Below are 13520 nucleotides of genomic sequence, written 5' to 3' on the forward strand. Positions count from 1 at the left end.
CTATATTATATTTAAATGTTTTAGATGGTGTGATTAAAAATTCATTTCATTTAGTCCCGGGAGTTAGGTGAAATAGTAAGGGTTTCTCTTACCTTAATTAGTGGTCGAGGGTTCGATATTTGCCTTGGGTATGGAGCAGCTTTAAAACTCGTGGCCAACATCTACCTCCTTAATGAGCCTACATAATGCGGAAGATTAGTTATTGGGTTCAGTAGATATCTTAAGAAATAAAAAAATCTATTTTATTTAAAAGTATAAAAAATTATTATGATCATGTTTTTATATTTTTACCTAACATCTTAAAACTTTACGTCATTATTCTAAACAAAGCCTCATTTATATTTTATGTAACTTTTTAAAAAATATATATATTTGGGTAAATTGTACAACTAAGGTCACTAAATTTACGTTTAGGTTACTCAACTTCAAAAAAGTTACAAAATGATCACTGAACCATTCGAAAGTTTTCATTTAAGTCACTTGTTGTTAAAATCGCTATTGTATGACATTTTCTATTCGCACTGTCTGCACCAATCAAAAGCTTTCCTTCCCTTACTCTTCAACAATTCAATTTCTTTTCATGAAATAGCTTTGAATATTACGATCTACGAACTAAAATTTAAACAACTTTCTTTTCCGTTCTCAGGCATTGGCCGTCAGATCAATTCAGTATGTTATTCCACTCATCATTGACTATTGATGCATTGTACCGATTGTCGAACTGTGGCTTGAAAATCGCTAGCTGGATTTTATTTTAAAAAAAACTTAACAACCCAGTGACTTAAATACAATTTCTCAAATAGTTCAATGACTATTTTATAACCTTTTTAAAATTGAGTGAACAAAATATAAACTTAATAATAGTTTAAAAATTTTGGGTGTAATTCACTCATATATTTTTCACATAAATATTTTTTCTAAAATTGTTGTAATTTAGTATTATAACTCTAAGTCCACTTGAATGCTTCGAAATCAAAGAATGGTTAAAGGATACATAGAAAAGAAAAAAGGGTTTAACCTGAAATCAAAGATAAAAGTCTCAATGATGAATATGGGATAGGAACCCGAGGAGTTCACACTAATAGCCTCTCTAGTAATTTGGTTCAAGGATGCATGTGCGGCATGTCCAATTATTTTGATTAGGTCTTCAACTTTTTGCCCATGTGTGAGGCACATCACATGGTGTTCCAAATTTAGTTAACCCGAACCTAAAGCCAAACATTTATTATAAAGAAAAAAGGAAAAAAAAAAAAAGTGGTGAGGGTTGAATTAATTGCACAAAAGATGGATGTGTTTTAAAGTAATCGTATCTCATATCAATTTAAAATTTTAATACATTAATATACTTTGATTACCTTTTCAACATGTCTGTGATTACCTTTTCAACAACAGTTTAACCCCCTCCCCCCCATTTCAGCTCCTCAATAAGTACCCCCACCATCTTCCCGCATTCAACACTTCAGCATTTCTCTTTCTTTACTCTCTTATCAATTTTCCCCCATCTTAAAACTAAAGAAAATTAACAATGTCCGCTGTTGCTCCTTCTTTTTCCTTGAGTGTGCTCTGTTTTGCTTCATTGCTCTCCTTTTTGGCTGTGGTGAATGCAAGAATCCCTGGAGTTTATACTGGTGGAGCTTGGGAAAGTGCCCATGCTACATTTTATGGTGGAAGCGATGCTTCTGGAACAATGGGTATTTATTTTTTAGTCCGTTAATCTTCTTCTTTAACCATAAATTTCTTTAGTTAATACAGTTGTCTTGCACAAGGCCTTGTTCTGCATTTCCCTAAAACCATTAAAATGGTGTTTGGATTTTTTTTCGTCCCTTTGTTTAGGCGGTGCATGTGGGTACGGGAATCTCTACAGTCAAGGCTATGGCGTGAATACAGCAGCTTTAAGCACTGCACTTTTCAACAATGGCCTTAGCTGCGGTGGTTGCTTTGAGATTAAGTGCGCAAACGACCCCAGATGGTGTCACTCCGGCAGCCCTTCCATTATTATCACTGCCACTAACTTTTGCCCTCCTAACTATGCTCTCCCAAATGACAATGGCGGCTGGTGCAACCCTCCACGCCCTCACTTTGACCTTGCCATGCCTATGTTCCTCAAAATCGCCGAGTACCGTGCTGGTATTGTCCCCGTCTCTTACCGTAGGTGAGTCCCCAAAATCTTTCCCCTTTTACTTCAATGGGTTTTCTGCCATTGTTATATTCGTACGATTTCTACAGAAATTTCTTGTTCCCAGTTTTCTTAGGAACCAAACAGATTATATTTACTGCGATTAATTAACTGTTGCTTATTTTTGACAGAGTGCCATGCCGAAAGCAAGGGGGGATACGATTCACCATTAATGGATTCCGTTACTTCAACTTGGTTTTGGTCACCAACGTCGCGGGTGCAGGGGATATCGTGAAGGTGAAGGTGAAGGGAACCAACACCAATTGGTTGAGCATGAGCCGTAACTGGGGTCAAAACTGGCAGTCAAACGCCGTTTTGGTGGGTCAGGCACTCTCGTTCAGAGTCACGGGCAGTGACAGGCGAACCTCCACTTCGTTGAACGTGGCACCTGCTAATTGGCAATTCGGCCAAACCTTCACGGGAAAGAATTTCCGCGTTTGAATCTCACACTTGCCCCTTTTTAGTAATATCTTCACTTATTATTTTCCTTTTTTAACCCAGCTCTTCAAATTTCCTTTATTTTCCCAGGAAATTTTGAAGTAGTGGGTAGTTGGGTAAAAGTAAAAATGGGGGTTGGGGGGTGTTCGGTGGAATTTACAAAAAAAAAAATGGTGATAGATAGTTTAGCAAAGTGATTAAAGTGAAGCATATGTAGTAACTTTTGTTTTTCACCGTAATCTTGGGTCGGCGTTTTCCTTTTCTTTTGTTGGTGATTGAGGTGGTGCTAATAGTTAGTACAAAGTCCAGCAAGTGGTAAAATGTTGTTAAGGGGGCTGAAGCGGCTGCAAATCAAGGCAAAAAATGTAGCCCGCAGCTCTTGGTCTTAGTCATTATATATATATACTAATTTTTATTTTTACTGCTCTAATACTGTACCTTCTTCTATATTTATCTTGCTTCATTTAGCTTTCTCATTTTTCATTAAAAGATATTTAAGAGCTTCCAATCTAACTCTCAAAGCAAATAAAAGAGCTATTAAAGGATGTATTTAATCTTAGGTAGCCTTTATTATGGGGGGTTTGGGTTTGTGCTCAACTGGCCATTGCTTCAAAGCAAGAAATAGTGGTAAATATCAAAGGAAGGAGGGGACTGCAAAGTAGGGCTTTCCATAAACCACATGTCGGTTTATGGTGCAGAAGACCATGTGCTGTTAGTCTGGCACTCGCCCTTGCCGTCCATTTAACTTTCTTTTTATGTTTTCAGCTTCCATGGCTCCACCCCCACAACCCCTTTTGCCTTTTTACCTTTATTTGATGCCTTGAAAGTGAGATAGCAGATACAAACATGAATCAATGAGTATTATGATGATACGCAAAAGAAATAAACATGTCGCTAAATGTTAATACACAAATTAGCATATCTGGTTAGCACCATCGTCTTCCCTCAGCCGCCAAATATGTCGTCTTTAGAGTACACTTCTTAAAAAGTCTTAATGATTAGGGTGTCTATCGACAATGAGCAAATGTAAAACGGCACATCATTCATTGTATTAATTAACTAGTACCGTAGTATTAACCAATAACAACTTAGGGAAACGAGTATTTTGATACATTAAAATGGTTTTTATGGCAAGTGTGATTAACAGATAGACATCACATCCCAGAAATAGAGAAAAAGGTCCTGTCTAACTGAAGGTACTATATTTCCTCTTCTGTGAAATATCGGCTATCAATAACAATGCATCTAATTTTTAACCAAACAGACATCCTTTTCTTTTGTTATCGATATATATGCTCTCTGCTTACTTGCTTTGAAAGGAAAATAAATTGAATAAAGCAATGAAAGCGCGGTGGCTTTGGGCTTTGGCCATCTCAAAATTGCATTACCATCCGAATTTTTTGACCCAACTCTATGCCGTTCCTTGGCCTTTACCGACTTCAAAGATGCTTCCACTTAAGATGGCTGGTTTTAACAGACAAATGGCATCTCTTTCATTGTTTTTTTTCCCAAGAAAATTATCAAGTTGTATGCCTTTTTAGGTAAAAATAATAGGACGATGAAGCTCGGCCTAGGTTTCAGATTCCAATCACGATAAAAATTGGTTTGGTAGAGCAAATGGATACTTCAAATTTGGCCACTCCTCACAATCTATGGCAATTCAGTCCTGGGGTCGAAACAATATAGTCTTCTGTTAAAACTAGTCAAGAAGAATCCAATAACTAGTTAATAAAATTCAATCTCAAGCTGGATTATGCTATCCTTTTAGCATATGCTGGCCAAACAGTGATATATATATTTTACAATTGGGGAGGTTTGCGAAGGCAGACAGGCTATAATGGAAATGGAATATGTACCAAAAGTTATCACTATCTTTGCTTAATTTAGGAATCCTTTCAAAACTTTGCATGGGAATTTCTTCTGTCAATCAAAATTAAGGTTCGGCCTATCAGGTTGATATTAGCAATGTTTGACCTATACATTCGCAATACAGAGGCTAAAACTATGAGAAATAATGCAAGAAACCACGAACCTGATTGATCTCTGTTTGAGCTGAAGTCAAAATTCTCTTCACCACCCCAACCATTGTTCAATGCACACGTACTGCAGCTTCCAGTAGCTTAACTTAAAAACTTCTACATCAATAGACCATCAACCAATACATTGAATTACTTACAATTCCTTCTATCTTTTTTTGTTGTTCAGCACTTACAATTCCTATGTCTAAACTACAAAATTGGTAATTGAAAAAGGGACAGCTAGTCCCTGTACTTAATACGAAAAACAAAAAGAGAAGACTTCTGTTCTGTTATTTGTAATTGGCGGAGCTTAGTTAGTAATGGGATGCATTAGAGGAAGTCATAAACTTGTTATTTTTCATCTTCATTTGTTTACAGCTTGGAAAAAACAGTTGTTCATTGAATCAATGCGTGAAAGTTGAAACTTAAAAACCTACCATCAATTTGTACCAGTACTATAATGATTGGGTGCGGCATTTGGGCTTGGTATCAAGCAGGGCCCAATCCATTAACGCTTTCGGGCTTCATTTCAGCAGAGCTCTAGCTCTCTTCCATGTCGTTTTTGTGTTTCACTTCGACTCTCCTGTTGTCATATGTATTTTAGGTTTTATCTCTGTAACTTTTGTAGCTCTGCTCTACGGTTCCTACTCCCATAACCTCTACAACTTTACCCTGTAGATTTGTTATGTTGGTTTCTTTTCACCGTACTTACAATCACTAAGCTAGTTATCATAATATAGTACAAACAAGCTCTTGGGATCAAGCATATCGACTCTCACTTTTTTTCTCATCCATTTTTTATTTTCTTTTTGCCTTCTCTATGTGTAAATATATATATATATATATATGCTGACATAAGTATGGAAAATCATCTCGAAGCATAATTTCTAACACTCTAAATCACTTTTAGTGTGCAAGAATTTTGAAGCATTTGAACCTATTCCGCCTTCCTCGATCCATAACCAAAAACAAGTAGGAAGAAAGCCGAAACGATGTGGTGGGAAGCTGATCTTCGCAACGCTCGAACAATGTGTGATTCGATTGGAGTAGAACTCGGCAATCATCGAAACAAATCGTAGTTTCCCCTATCACACACATCGACTTTCTCCGTTCACGTAATATTATTAACCAACCAATTAAGCAGAGCTATTGGATCCAAGGGAATACCGATCTGAAGCCCAAAATGGGATGACCCTCGATTCCAGGATACATCCTCAGAATGTTGTTAGTTTCCACTCACCGCCATTTCTCTGATTCTGACTCACTCACTTCTCCCTCTCCCTACCAAAAAATTTTTGAATTTTTTCTACTTTTTATTGTTTGTTTCCTTCCAAAACGGACCAGCTTTTCCTTAAATTTACGAAAGCATCCATGTGCCCGTACGTGGCACTATGAGCTAAGCTTGATGTAATTTAACTTTTCAAGTGAGGTCTAAAACGTCAATTGGATATTTAAGAAGAAAAAGAAAAGAAATGACTTCCCAGTTCCCAGTCCCACAGAATCAGAGTAATTCATTTCCAAGCGATAAGTTTTAGGGTTTTGAGTTCTATTCTCTTGACAATGGCTGCGATTTACAGTCTTTACATAATCAACAAATCAGGAGGTTTGATATTTTATAAGGTATCATTTCTTTGAAACCCTTTTCTGTTTGTTTCTCGAGAATATTTGGTAAAGTTTTTCTTTTTCTGAAGGATTATGGATCCAAGGGGCGCATGGATACGAATGATAGCTTGAGAGTGGCTAGTCTATGGCATTCGATGCACGCTATCTCACAGCAGCTATCGCCTACCACTGGTTGTTCTGGAATTGAGCTACTTGAAGCTGATACATTTGATCTCCATTGTTTTCAATCTCTTACCGGTAATTTTTTGTTTAAAAATATCAATTGTACTATTTTGAATACTGGGGAAATTTGAAGTGCGAAAGTAGAATTTGAGAAAACCGATTTGCAGATCTGATTTTCCCACTCGGTTGACTGAAAGTTGTAGACTAGGATTGGTCTGCCATCGTTTGGATGTTCGTTGATTCGATTAAGGAAATTAATCTTGCCCTTTTTCCTGCTAAAAATACGAATATTGGGACTTCATATCATGTAAGATGATGAATAGAAAATGAAACTTTCTGGAAATTTATTTTTATATAAATATAGGAAGCTTGAATAATTTGTTACGGACGCTGTTGGCAATGCTTGCTTTTACACTTTCTCGAAGCCTGAAACTACGAGACGAGAACTGTTGGCAGTGAAATACTTTGTATTTAATGCTTGTCGAGCAGTTTTTTATGCTTCAACTTGAAGATAGGATGATAGTATCAAAATATCTGTTAGTCTAATTGTGCCATTAATGATAAGTATAACACTTGAGACCATATTATCGGAAAATTGACAAACTTGAAGGGTGGTTTACTTATTTCTCCTTGTTAGTCCTGACAAATTGTGCTGAATAAATCTCTTGTTCTTGCATTTGACATGGAATGGCATTTTCCAGACATGGGTTGTTTGGGAGGTAGTCTCATGTGCATGTTTTCTGAAACCATGATTTTGTAGACAACTAGGCATTATGTTCTCTACGCTGTTGATTTTGCAAATATGCATGTTATGATTTGCAGGGACAAAGTTCTTTGTAGTTTGCGAACCTGGGACACAGCACATGGAGGCTCTCTTGAAAGTTGTTTATGAGCTCTACACAGATTATGTTTTGAAGAACCCCTTCTATGAGATGGAGATGCCTATACGATGCGAACTCTTTGACATCAACCTGACACAGGCAGTACAGAAGGATCGTGTTGCGCTTTTGGGGCGATAAGCTGTCCTGGAACCTTTATCTTACCAAAATGTCACCATCTCTTATCTTCATCCGTACACTTTTGATGGAAGATTGCTATCAAGTTTGTATCAACCTGTGTATTGGGATATCATCAAGCTCCTTTGTTTAGCTCATAAGTGCTGAATCATTTACAACATATGATGATTTCTGGAGTTGTTTTTCCCAATTAACATTTATAAAATTAATGAAAAAATCCTTTTAGAGGCATGCTCCCCAACTATTTGTTTGCTATTGTTTTTCAATCTTTATCTAGGAAGAAGTTACAGCAGTGGAGATCCTATGAATGAAACATTTATAGTGAATCATTTGCATTCATTCAATGAGAAAGATACTGTACGTGAAATCTCTCCTGCATAGATTTTACCAAGATTAAAGTCTCTATCCTTGCCAAGTCAAAGCTTCAGCTTTTTCAGTCTCTTCTTTCATTCATGTACATTGTTGGAAAAGAAAGCTGAAGAGTAGGGAACTTTGAAAGGTTAGTCTGATCTCTTCAACTTATTGAATAGTCTCTCCCTGTTTTTCATTCGAATCTTATCCTAAAAGGTGATTTCTCAAGTCTTGCGCTGGTCTTACAGTTCAACCTGAACTTTCAGTTGAAATATTGTTGTTTGATAATCAATCACTATTCACTTTACTAACCCATATCTCACTTATCGTTTTGCATTTGGACTTCTCTTTCCTGACTTTTTAATCCTTTCTTTAACGCTCTGTTTCATGCTAAATTTGTATTAAAAAATTAAACAAAAGATGCATTTAATTTGCTTGGTTGTTTATGACAATTAGTTGGTTTTCGATGTTTTGGAAATTAGATGGACAAACAATTGACGGACAAATTCCGATAAGAGTTTAGAAAGAAGAATATGGTCTTAGTAAATAGCTTTGAAAAGACAATAAGACATGCATCTCAAAATACCATATGGATTATAACAAAACGAGGATTCTTACACGGTTTCAAATGAACTTAGTTACATTGGCACCAATGCTAAGCACAATATCATTTTCATAAAAACATAAACATGTATACTTCACTTTTTCTCAATCATGATGGTATGATATATAGCAAAACCCAGATCATATTCGTGCATGCTCTTGGGTCTGAGCTTGATGAATTTCAGAGCTAGATTTAAAAAGTTTAACCCGAAAAAACTGTACACAACCATGCTCTTGTTTCCTGCCTAAATCCCAAAAACAATTCATATGGATATTCAAATCAGGAAGAAAATTGCAGCTGCATCAAAAAGGTTTTGATCTAAACATGGAGAGGTGAAGCAGAAGGCTTCGGATAAGTGGTTGGTTTACCATTGGAACGGTTGTGAGCATTTCCACGGCGTTCTTTCTGATTTCTTTTTGGCATGTCTCCCGTCTCCTGAAGCTTCTCAAGTGCTGTTACCACCTCATCCATGCTTGGCCTCAACTTGGGTTCTACGGCTAAGCACTGGTGTGCAAGGTTAGCAGCCTCTTGTGCCCGAGTCAATGAATACTGGCCTTGGAGACGGGTGTCTAGCACACGGAATATCCTACGTTTGTTGGTCAGGTAAGGTTTTGCCCAATCAACCAGATTGTGTTCTCCAGATGGTCTGTTATTGTCTATAGCTCGTCGGCCGGATAACATTTCTAGTAGAACAACTCCGAAACTGTATATGTCACTCTTGGCAGTCAAATGACCTTTCCAATAGAAAATTTCAATTGATATCAATACCTTCATCTCATATGATCCAATAACAAATAACTAATTGCAATGAGAATCAAGTAGATACATATAACAGCCAAACATAGACCAAGTTTTTAAGCGGGAACCAATACCTGTGGCTAGATACTCTGGAGCAGCATATCCATAGGTTCCCATGACCCTAGTGGAAACATGGCTTCTGTCACCAGTTGGTCCATCCCTAGCTAACCCAAAATCGGAGAGTTTGGCGTTGTAATTCTGCAAAAATTGAATGGAACAGAAGGGATGAAATTCCAAAGATATTAACAGAAATGGAAAGGGAAGCATTAGCTAAGTTACACATACTGAATCGAGCAAGATATTAGAAGTTTTGAAGTCGCGATATATGACTTGTGTTTTGGCATTGTGAAGAAAAGCAAGTCCCTTGGCAGCACCAAGTGCAACCTTCATCCGTATACCCCAAGAAAGTGGTGGAAAGTGCGACCCCCCTGTTTCAACATCAAATTAGCCACAGTGGATAGGATTTCATAGATATGATTATATGAATGGTTCATAAATGCAAGGAAACTCACTCCTAAATAAATGGTTCTCCATGCTACCCCGTACCATGAACTCGTATGCCAGAAGCCGGTGCTCGTCCTCTAAGCAGTAACCAATCAACTTTACAAGATTGGGGTGATGCAATTGTCCGAGATAGTTGATTTCAGCCTGCATACCAAATTATGACATCATGATTTCACCAAATTTAAGATAATTTCAAACATGGCAAGTGAAATTATTGACAGGAAGCAGCCATTTGAGAAAGTCAAAATGAAAAAAAGACTAACCAGCCATTCCTTGTGACCCTGGAACCCTTCTTGGTTGAGCCTTTTAACAGCAATTATTATGCCAGTACCGGGCTTGGTGGCTTTGAATGAATGTTCATCAATCCATCCTTTGAAGACAGAACCAAATCCACCTTCTCCTAGGACACTGTCTGGTCTGAAGTTTCTGGTGGCTGCTTTCAGCTCACTGAAAGTGAAAGTCTTTAAATTTGAAGACTGCAAAATCTCACCTTCACTCCGAGGGGTTTGTGGAATAGAAGCTGAAGATTCCCTGCTGCTTGAACTACTCAAATTGTTCCCATTTCTGCTGGCATTCCTTGAATTAACCCCTGTAATACAATAGTTCATTTCACATGCTTTATATAAAATTCTCTCAACTCTAAACGAAAAATCCAAGTTTTTTAAAGCTCCATACAGGATCCATGTTACAATTTGAAGGAGAAAAAAAAAACTTTAAGCAAAAGGATAAAAAAAAAAACCAAACAACAATGAACTCACCCGTGCTAGGACTGACAGACTTGATACGATGGCTCCAGCAAACTCCCATCAAAACAGAGTAAAACCCAGACCTTTCTTTCTTTCAATCTTCTCTTTTTGGCTTTATTTCCTCTTAATGGAAAAAAGGGAAATCGATGAAGATCAAAAAAGATGGCAGTAGGTGGTAATAGGGTAGCAAGATTTTGGATATGATGTCCTTTTTCCGAAGGTGGGTTTGGCTTGAAGAGAGCAAAATCGACAAGGAAAGGTGGAAAAAAAATAAAAGCTTCTTTGCTTGCTTTCTGTGTTTCTTCCTACCTTCCTTTTAAGAGTAGCCCTTTTTAGACCTCAGCCAACCATATATCGTAGACTGTTGACTCCTTCAGCTTCTTTTGTTTGTTTTCCCCCAAGAAATTCACCATGTGAACAAGACAAATTTATAGTACTATTAAACAATAAACTATTTTCTTTAACCCATGAGCCAAAAACACCAATAGAAAACTACTAACAAGTTGCATAAAAATCAAAATAAGATTAAGAGATAGAGAGATTTAATTTAATAATCAAACTTGGTTTGCTGTATATGGGATTCCTTTGGTTAAATTTTCCCTCTTGATTCTCAATGATTAGTCAAGTCAACCCTCTTCCCCCACACCTGTTAAGAACCTTTGTCTTCACCCTTGGATTTACCTTAAAAAAACATGTCGCTTTGCCAGTGTGAAAATGCGCCATGGCAGTTGGGCTCTTGTCAATGATGCCAAGGCATCATGAAGCTTCTCTTTTACTAAATCCGGTAATTCCTGTTTGTAGATTCTTACTGGAATTATCACATCCATAAGATATAATAAAAGTATTATTTATACATTAGTTTTTTACCACTTCATTATTGAATAATTTTTTTTTAAATCTAAGTAAAAAATTGAACGCAAATATGATAAAAATGTTATATTTTTTAATTGGAAAGCATTATGCATGTAACCAGATAAAGGAAAAACATCACTTTCTCCAAACACTTGACTGTGTAGTAATACAAGATAAATTGATAATTTTAATTTTGAAAATTTTATATAACATGATAAAATAGTAGAAAATATAATATAATTATATAATTATATCAAAATTGAATAATTTATATATAATTATATAGATATTTAAGATTTTAATTAAGACTTAATATAACAAAGTCCCTATAAATTAATTCAAAATTCAATTGAGTTACTAATAAAAAACAATACTCAATTCAACCATTATTGAATATAAGAAACAATTAAGTTCCATGGAAACCCTTAAAAGTCCTTATGTTCGTCAAAAGTCGATACTCTTTTAATTTGTTTAAAATTTCATAAAATTATATAGAAAATTGTAAAATGTTATATATTTTTTAAATTACTAAAAATAATTATAAATTGGAAAAATATAAGAAAACATATAAAATTATGAAAATATAAAATTAAAAAATACATTAAAATTTAATAGGAAATTAAAAATATATATTAAAGCTATAAAAATTAATGATAAACATATGAAAAACTAAAAAACCCAAAATTTTCTAGATTCCAAATCATATTCTTTAATTGTTGGTTTATCTGGGGTGTGCCTTTATTTATCGGACTCTTCATAAGCATTTAGAAAGACGATCGATGAGCAACCGAAGAAGGGTAAAAAATATATTTTAATGTTGGTTTTTTAGAGAGTTTTATATTCAGATATTGGGTTTTGTTCTTTTAGAATTATTTTCTCTATTTTGTACTCTCGTTCGTTTGCTTGTTTAGTGAAAAGTCGAAATCTCCGTTTACCCGTAATTTTTTATCCTCTTAACTGAAGCTTTTCCATGTAAAATTTTTATGTTCGATCTTCTCTACTTCTCTATTTCATGATTTATACGGATCCATCCCGTCAAACATTTCATTTCATCTTAAATATTTCCACCTTAAACTAAAACAGTGTGTGTACTCGTCCAATTTTTTACCTTCAATTTTAGATGGAAACAGCTCAAAGGCTGTTAAGTTTAGATAATATTTTGGTTTTATGTTTTTCTTTTTCCATTTTGATTTTTACTTTATACTTGAAAGAGAGTTATTTACTTATTTTATCAAATTTCTAAACAGCTAGTTGTTTTCATTTTATTGTTGATAATACTTAGAGTAGAAGTGGAGATGACTAAAGGAAATTCTTTATAAGCTTAGTAACTCTTATACACATGAGACCTACATAAGTAGATAGATCACAAATCATTTTATATACCACATTACATTTTATAATAGATATGACATTTATGTGGAAGAGTTTTGGAATATATTTTAATTTTATTTTATACTTTTGTCACGTAACGTGTCACATGGTAAACATAATGACCGTTAGGACTTACATGAAATTTGATAATTTGAGGACTTAATTGATCGTTTATATTCGATTAATGATTCAATTGAGTATTAATTTTTATGGAGAACTCAATTGATTATTAATTTATTTTATAGTATCTTTTTGTTATATTAAAACTTTAATTAAATATAATGATAGGTGGCATCAAATAAGTGGATGATGGGCCAAAAAAGAGTTCACACAAAGTAAATGTTTGTGCTATAACAGAAGGCTCGCCGTGGCTTGAGGAAAAGAAAGAACTTGAAGGAAGCAAAACCCATGATGAACTGGCAAAGGCAAAGTTGCTACCATAGGGAATACCAATGATGTCTTACAGGTACATGGGTTAGAGACCCATTTCTTTGAACATATGGGTCAAGAGAGTATGGACATTGATTATGAGGGAGGGGATAATACCATCAAAGTGACGGGGGAGAGGAAAAAGAAAGAAGCAAAGAATTTGGTAAATAGAGTTGATTGAACTAGGTTTAGGATACCTACTCACCAAGTTTACTTGTATGGAAGATTACGATAGTTTCTTTATTAAGAGTTTGTGGTTCATAAACGAAACCTTTTTTATGCCTATCAAGTTTAAGGTATTGGAGGTGACATCTAGCATAATGACATCTTTGAAATGTATTTTTCAAAATCATATAACTAAAAATTTATCATAAACTTTAATTTTTATGTTATTTAGTAGATTAATTTACTATTTGCTATTAATTTTTTACC

The 13520-nt window shown here is 35.2% G+C and overlaps 3 protein-coding genes across 3 annotated transcripts; 2 read left to right on the forward strand and 1 right to left on the reverse strand.

Annotated features, from left to right (window-relative positions):
- The first annotated feature begins 1439 nt into the window (after positions 1–1439).
- LOC105799847 (expansin-A6) lies at positions 1440–3044 on the forward strand. Its single transcript, XM_012630620.2, has 3 exons — positions 1440–1691; positions 1834–2152; positions 2308–3044. The coding sequence occupies exons 1-3, from the start codon at positions 1526–1528 to the stop codon at positions 2615–2617; spliced, it is 795 nt and encodes a 264-aa protein (XP_012486074.1). The 5' UTR covers positions 1440–1525; the 3' UTR covers positions 2618–3044.
- Positions 3045–5988: 2944 nt separating this feature from the next.
- LOC105799848 (uncharacterized) lies at positions 5989–7674 on the forward strand. The gene is made up of 3 exons (XM_012630621.2): positions 5989–6252; positions 6324–6492; positions 7240–7674. The coding sequence occupies exons 1-3, from the start codon at positions 6193–6195 to the stop codon at positions 7434–7436; spliced, it is 426 nt and encodes a 141-aa protein (XP_012486075.1). The 5' UTR covers positions 5989–6192; the 3' UTR covers positions 7437–7674.
- A 681-nt stretch (positions 7675–8355) lies between these two features.
- Positions 8356–10767, reverse strand: LOC105799846 (receptor-like cytoplasmic kinase 176). Its single transcript, XM_012630619.2, has 6 exons — positions 10449–10767; positions 9954–10279; positions 9699–9834; positions 9472–9614; positions 9261–9384; positions 8356–9122 (listed from the first exon to the last, which is right to left on the reverse strand). The coding sequence occupies exons 1-6, from the start codon at positions 10495–10497 to the stop codon at positions 8707–8709; spliced, it is 1194 nt and encodes a 397-aa protein (XP_012486073.1). The 5' UTR covers positions 10498–10767; the 3' UTR covers positions 8356–8706.
- Between the last annotated feature and the right edge of the window lie 2753 nt (positions 10768–13520).

This window comes from Gossypium raimondii, chromosome 9 (genome assembly GCF_025698545.1).
Source record: "Gossypium raimondii isolate GPD5lz chromosome 9, ASM2569854v1, whole genome shotgun sequence".
Lineage (NCBI taxonomy): Eukaryota > Viridiplantae > Streptophyta > Magnoliopsida > Malvales > Malvaceae > Gossypium > Gossypium raimondii.

What these genes read in the sequence shown, in the direction of transcription:
- LOC105799847 (XM_012630620.2), top strand. Translation starts at nt 1,526, where the DNA reads ATGTCCGCTGTTGCTCCTTCTTTTTCCTTGAGTGTGCTCTGTTTTGCT. An exon ending in CGATGCTTCTGGAACAATGG is followed by an intron (nt 1,692 to 1,833) that starts GTATTTATTTTT and finishes CCCTTTGTTTAG; the next exon opens with GCGGTGCATGTGGGTACGGG. An exon ending in GTCCCCGTCTCTTACCGTAG is followed by an intron (nt 2,153 to 2,307) that starts GTGAGTCCCCAA and finishes TATTTTTGACAG; the next exon opens with AGTGCCATGCCGAAAGCAAG.
- LOC105799846 (XM_012630619.2), bottom strand. Translation starts at nt 10,497, where the DNA reads ATGGGAGTTTGCTGGAGCCATCGTATCAAGTCTGTCAGTCCTAGCACG. An exon ending in AGGGTCACAAGGAATGGCTG is followed by an intron (nt 9,835 to 9,953) that starts GTTAGTCTTTTT and finishes TTTGGTATGCAG; the next exon opens with GCTGAAATCAACTATCTCGG. An exon ending in CTAATATCTTGCTCGATTCA is followed by an intron (nt 9,385 to 9,471) that starts GTATGTGTAACT and finishes CAATTTTTGCAG; the next exon opens with AATTACAACGCCAAACTCTC.
- LOC105799848 (XM_012630621.2), top strand. Translation starts at nt 6,193, where the DNA reads ATGGCTGCGATTTACAGTCTTTACATAATCAACAAATCAGGAGGTTTG. An exon ending in GAGGTTTGATATTTTATAAG is followed by an intron (nt 6,253 to 6,323) that starts GTATCATTTCTT and finishes CTTTTTCTGAAG; the next exon opens with GATTATGGATCCAAGGGGCG. An exon ending in TTGTTTTCAATCTCTTACCG is followed by an intron (nt 6,493 to 7,239) that starts GTAATTTTTTGT and finishes TATGATTTGCAG; the next exon opens with GGACAAAGTTCTTTGTAGTT.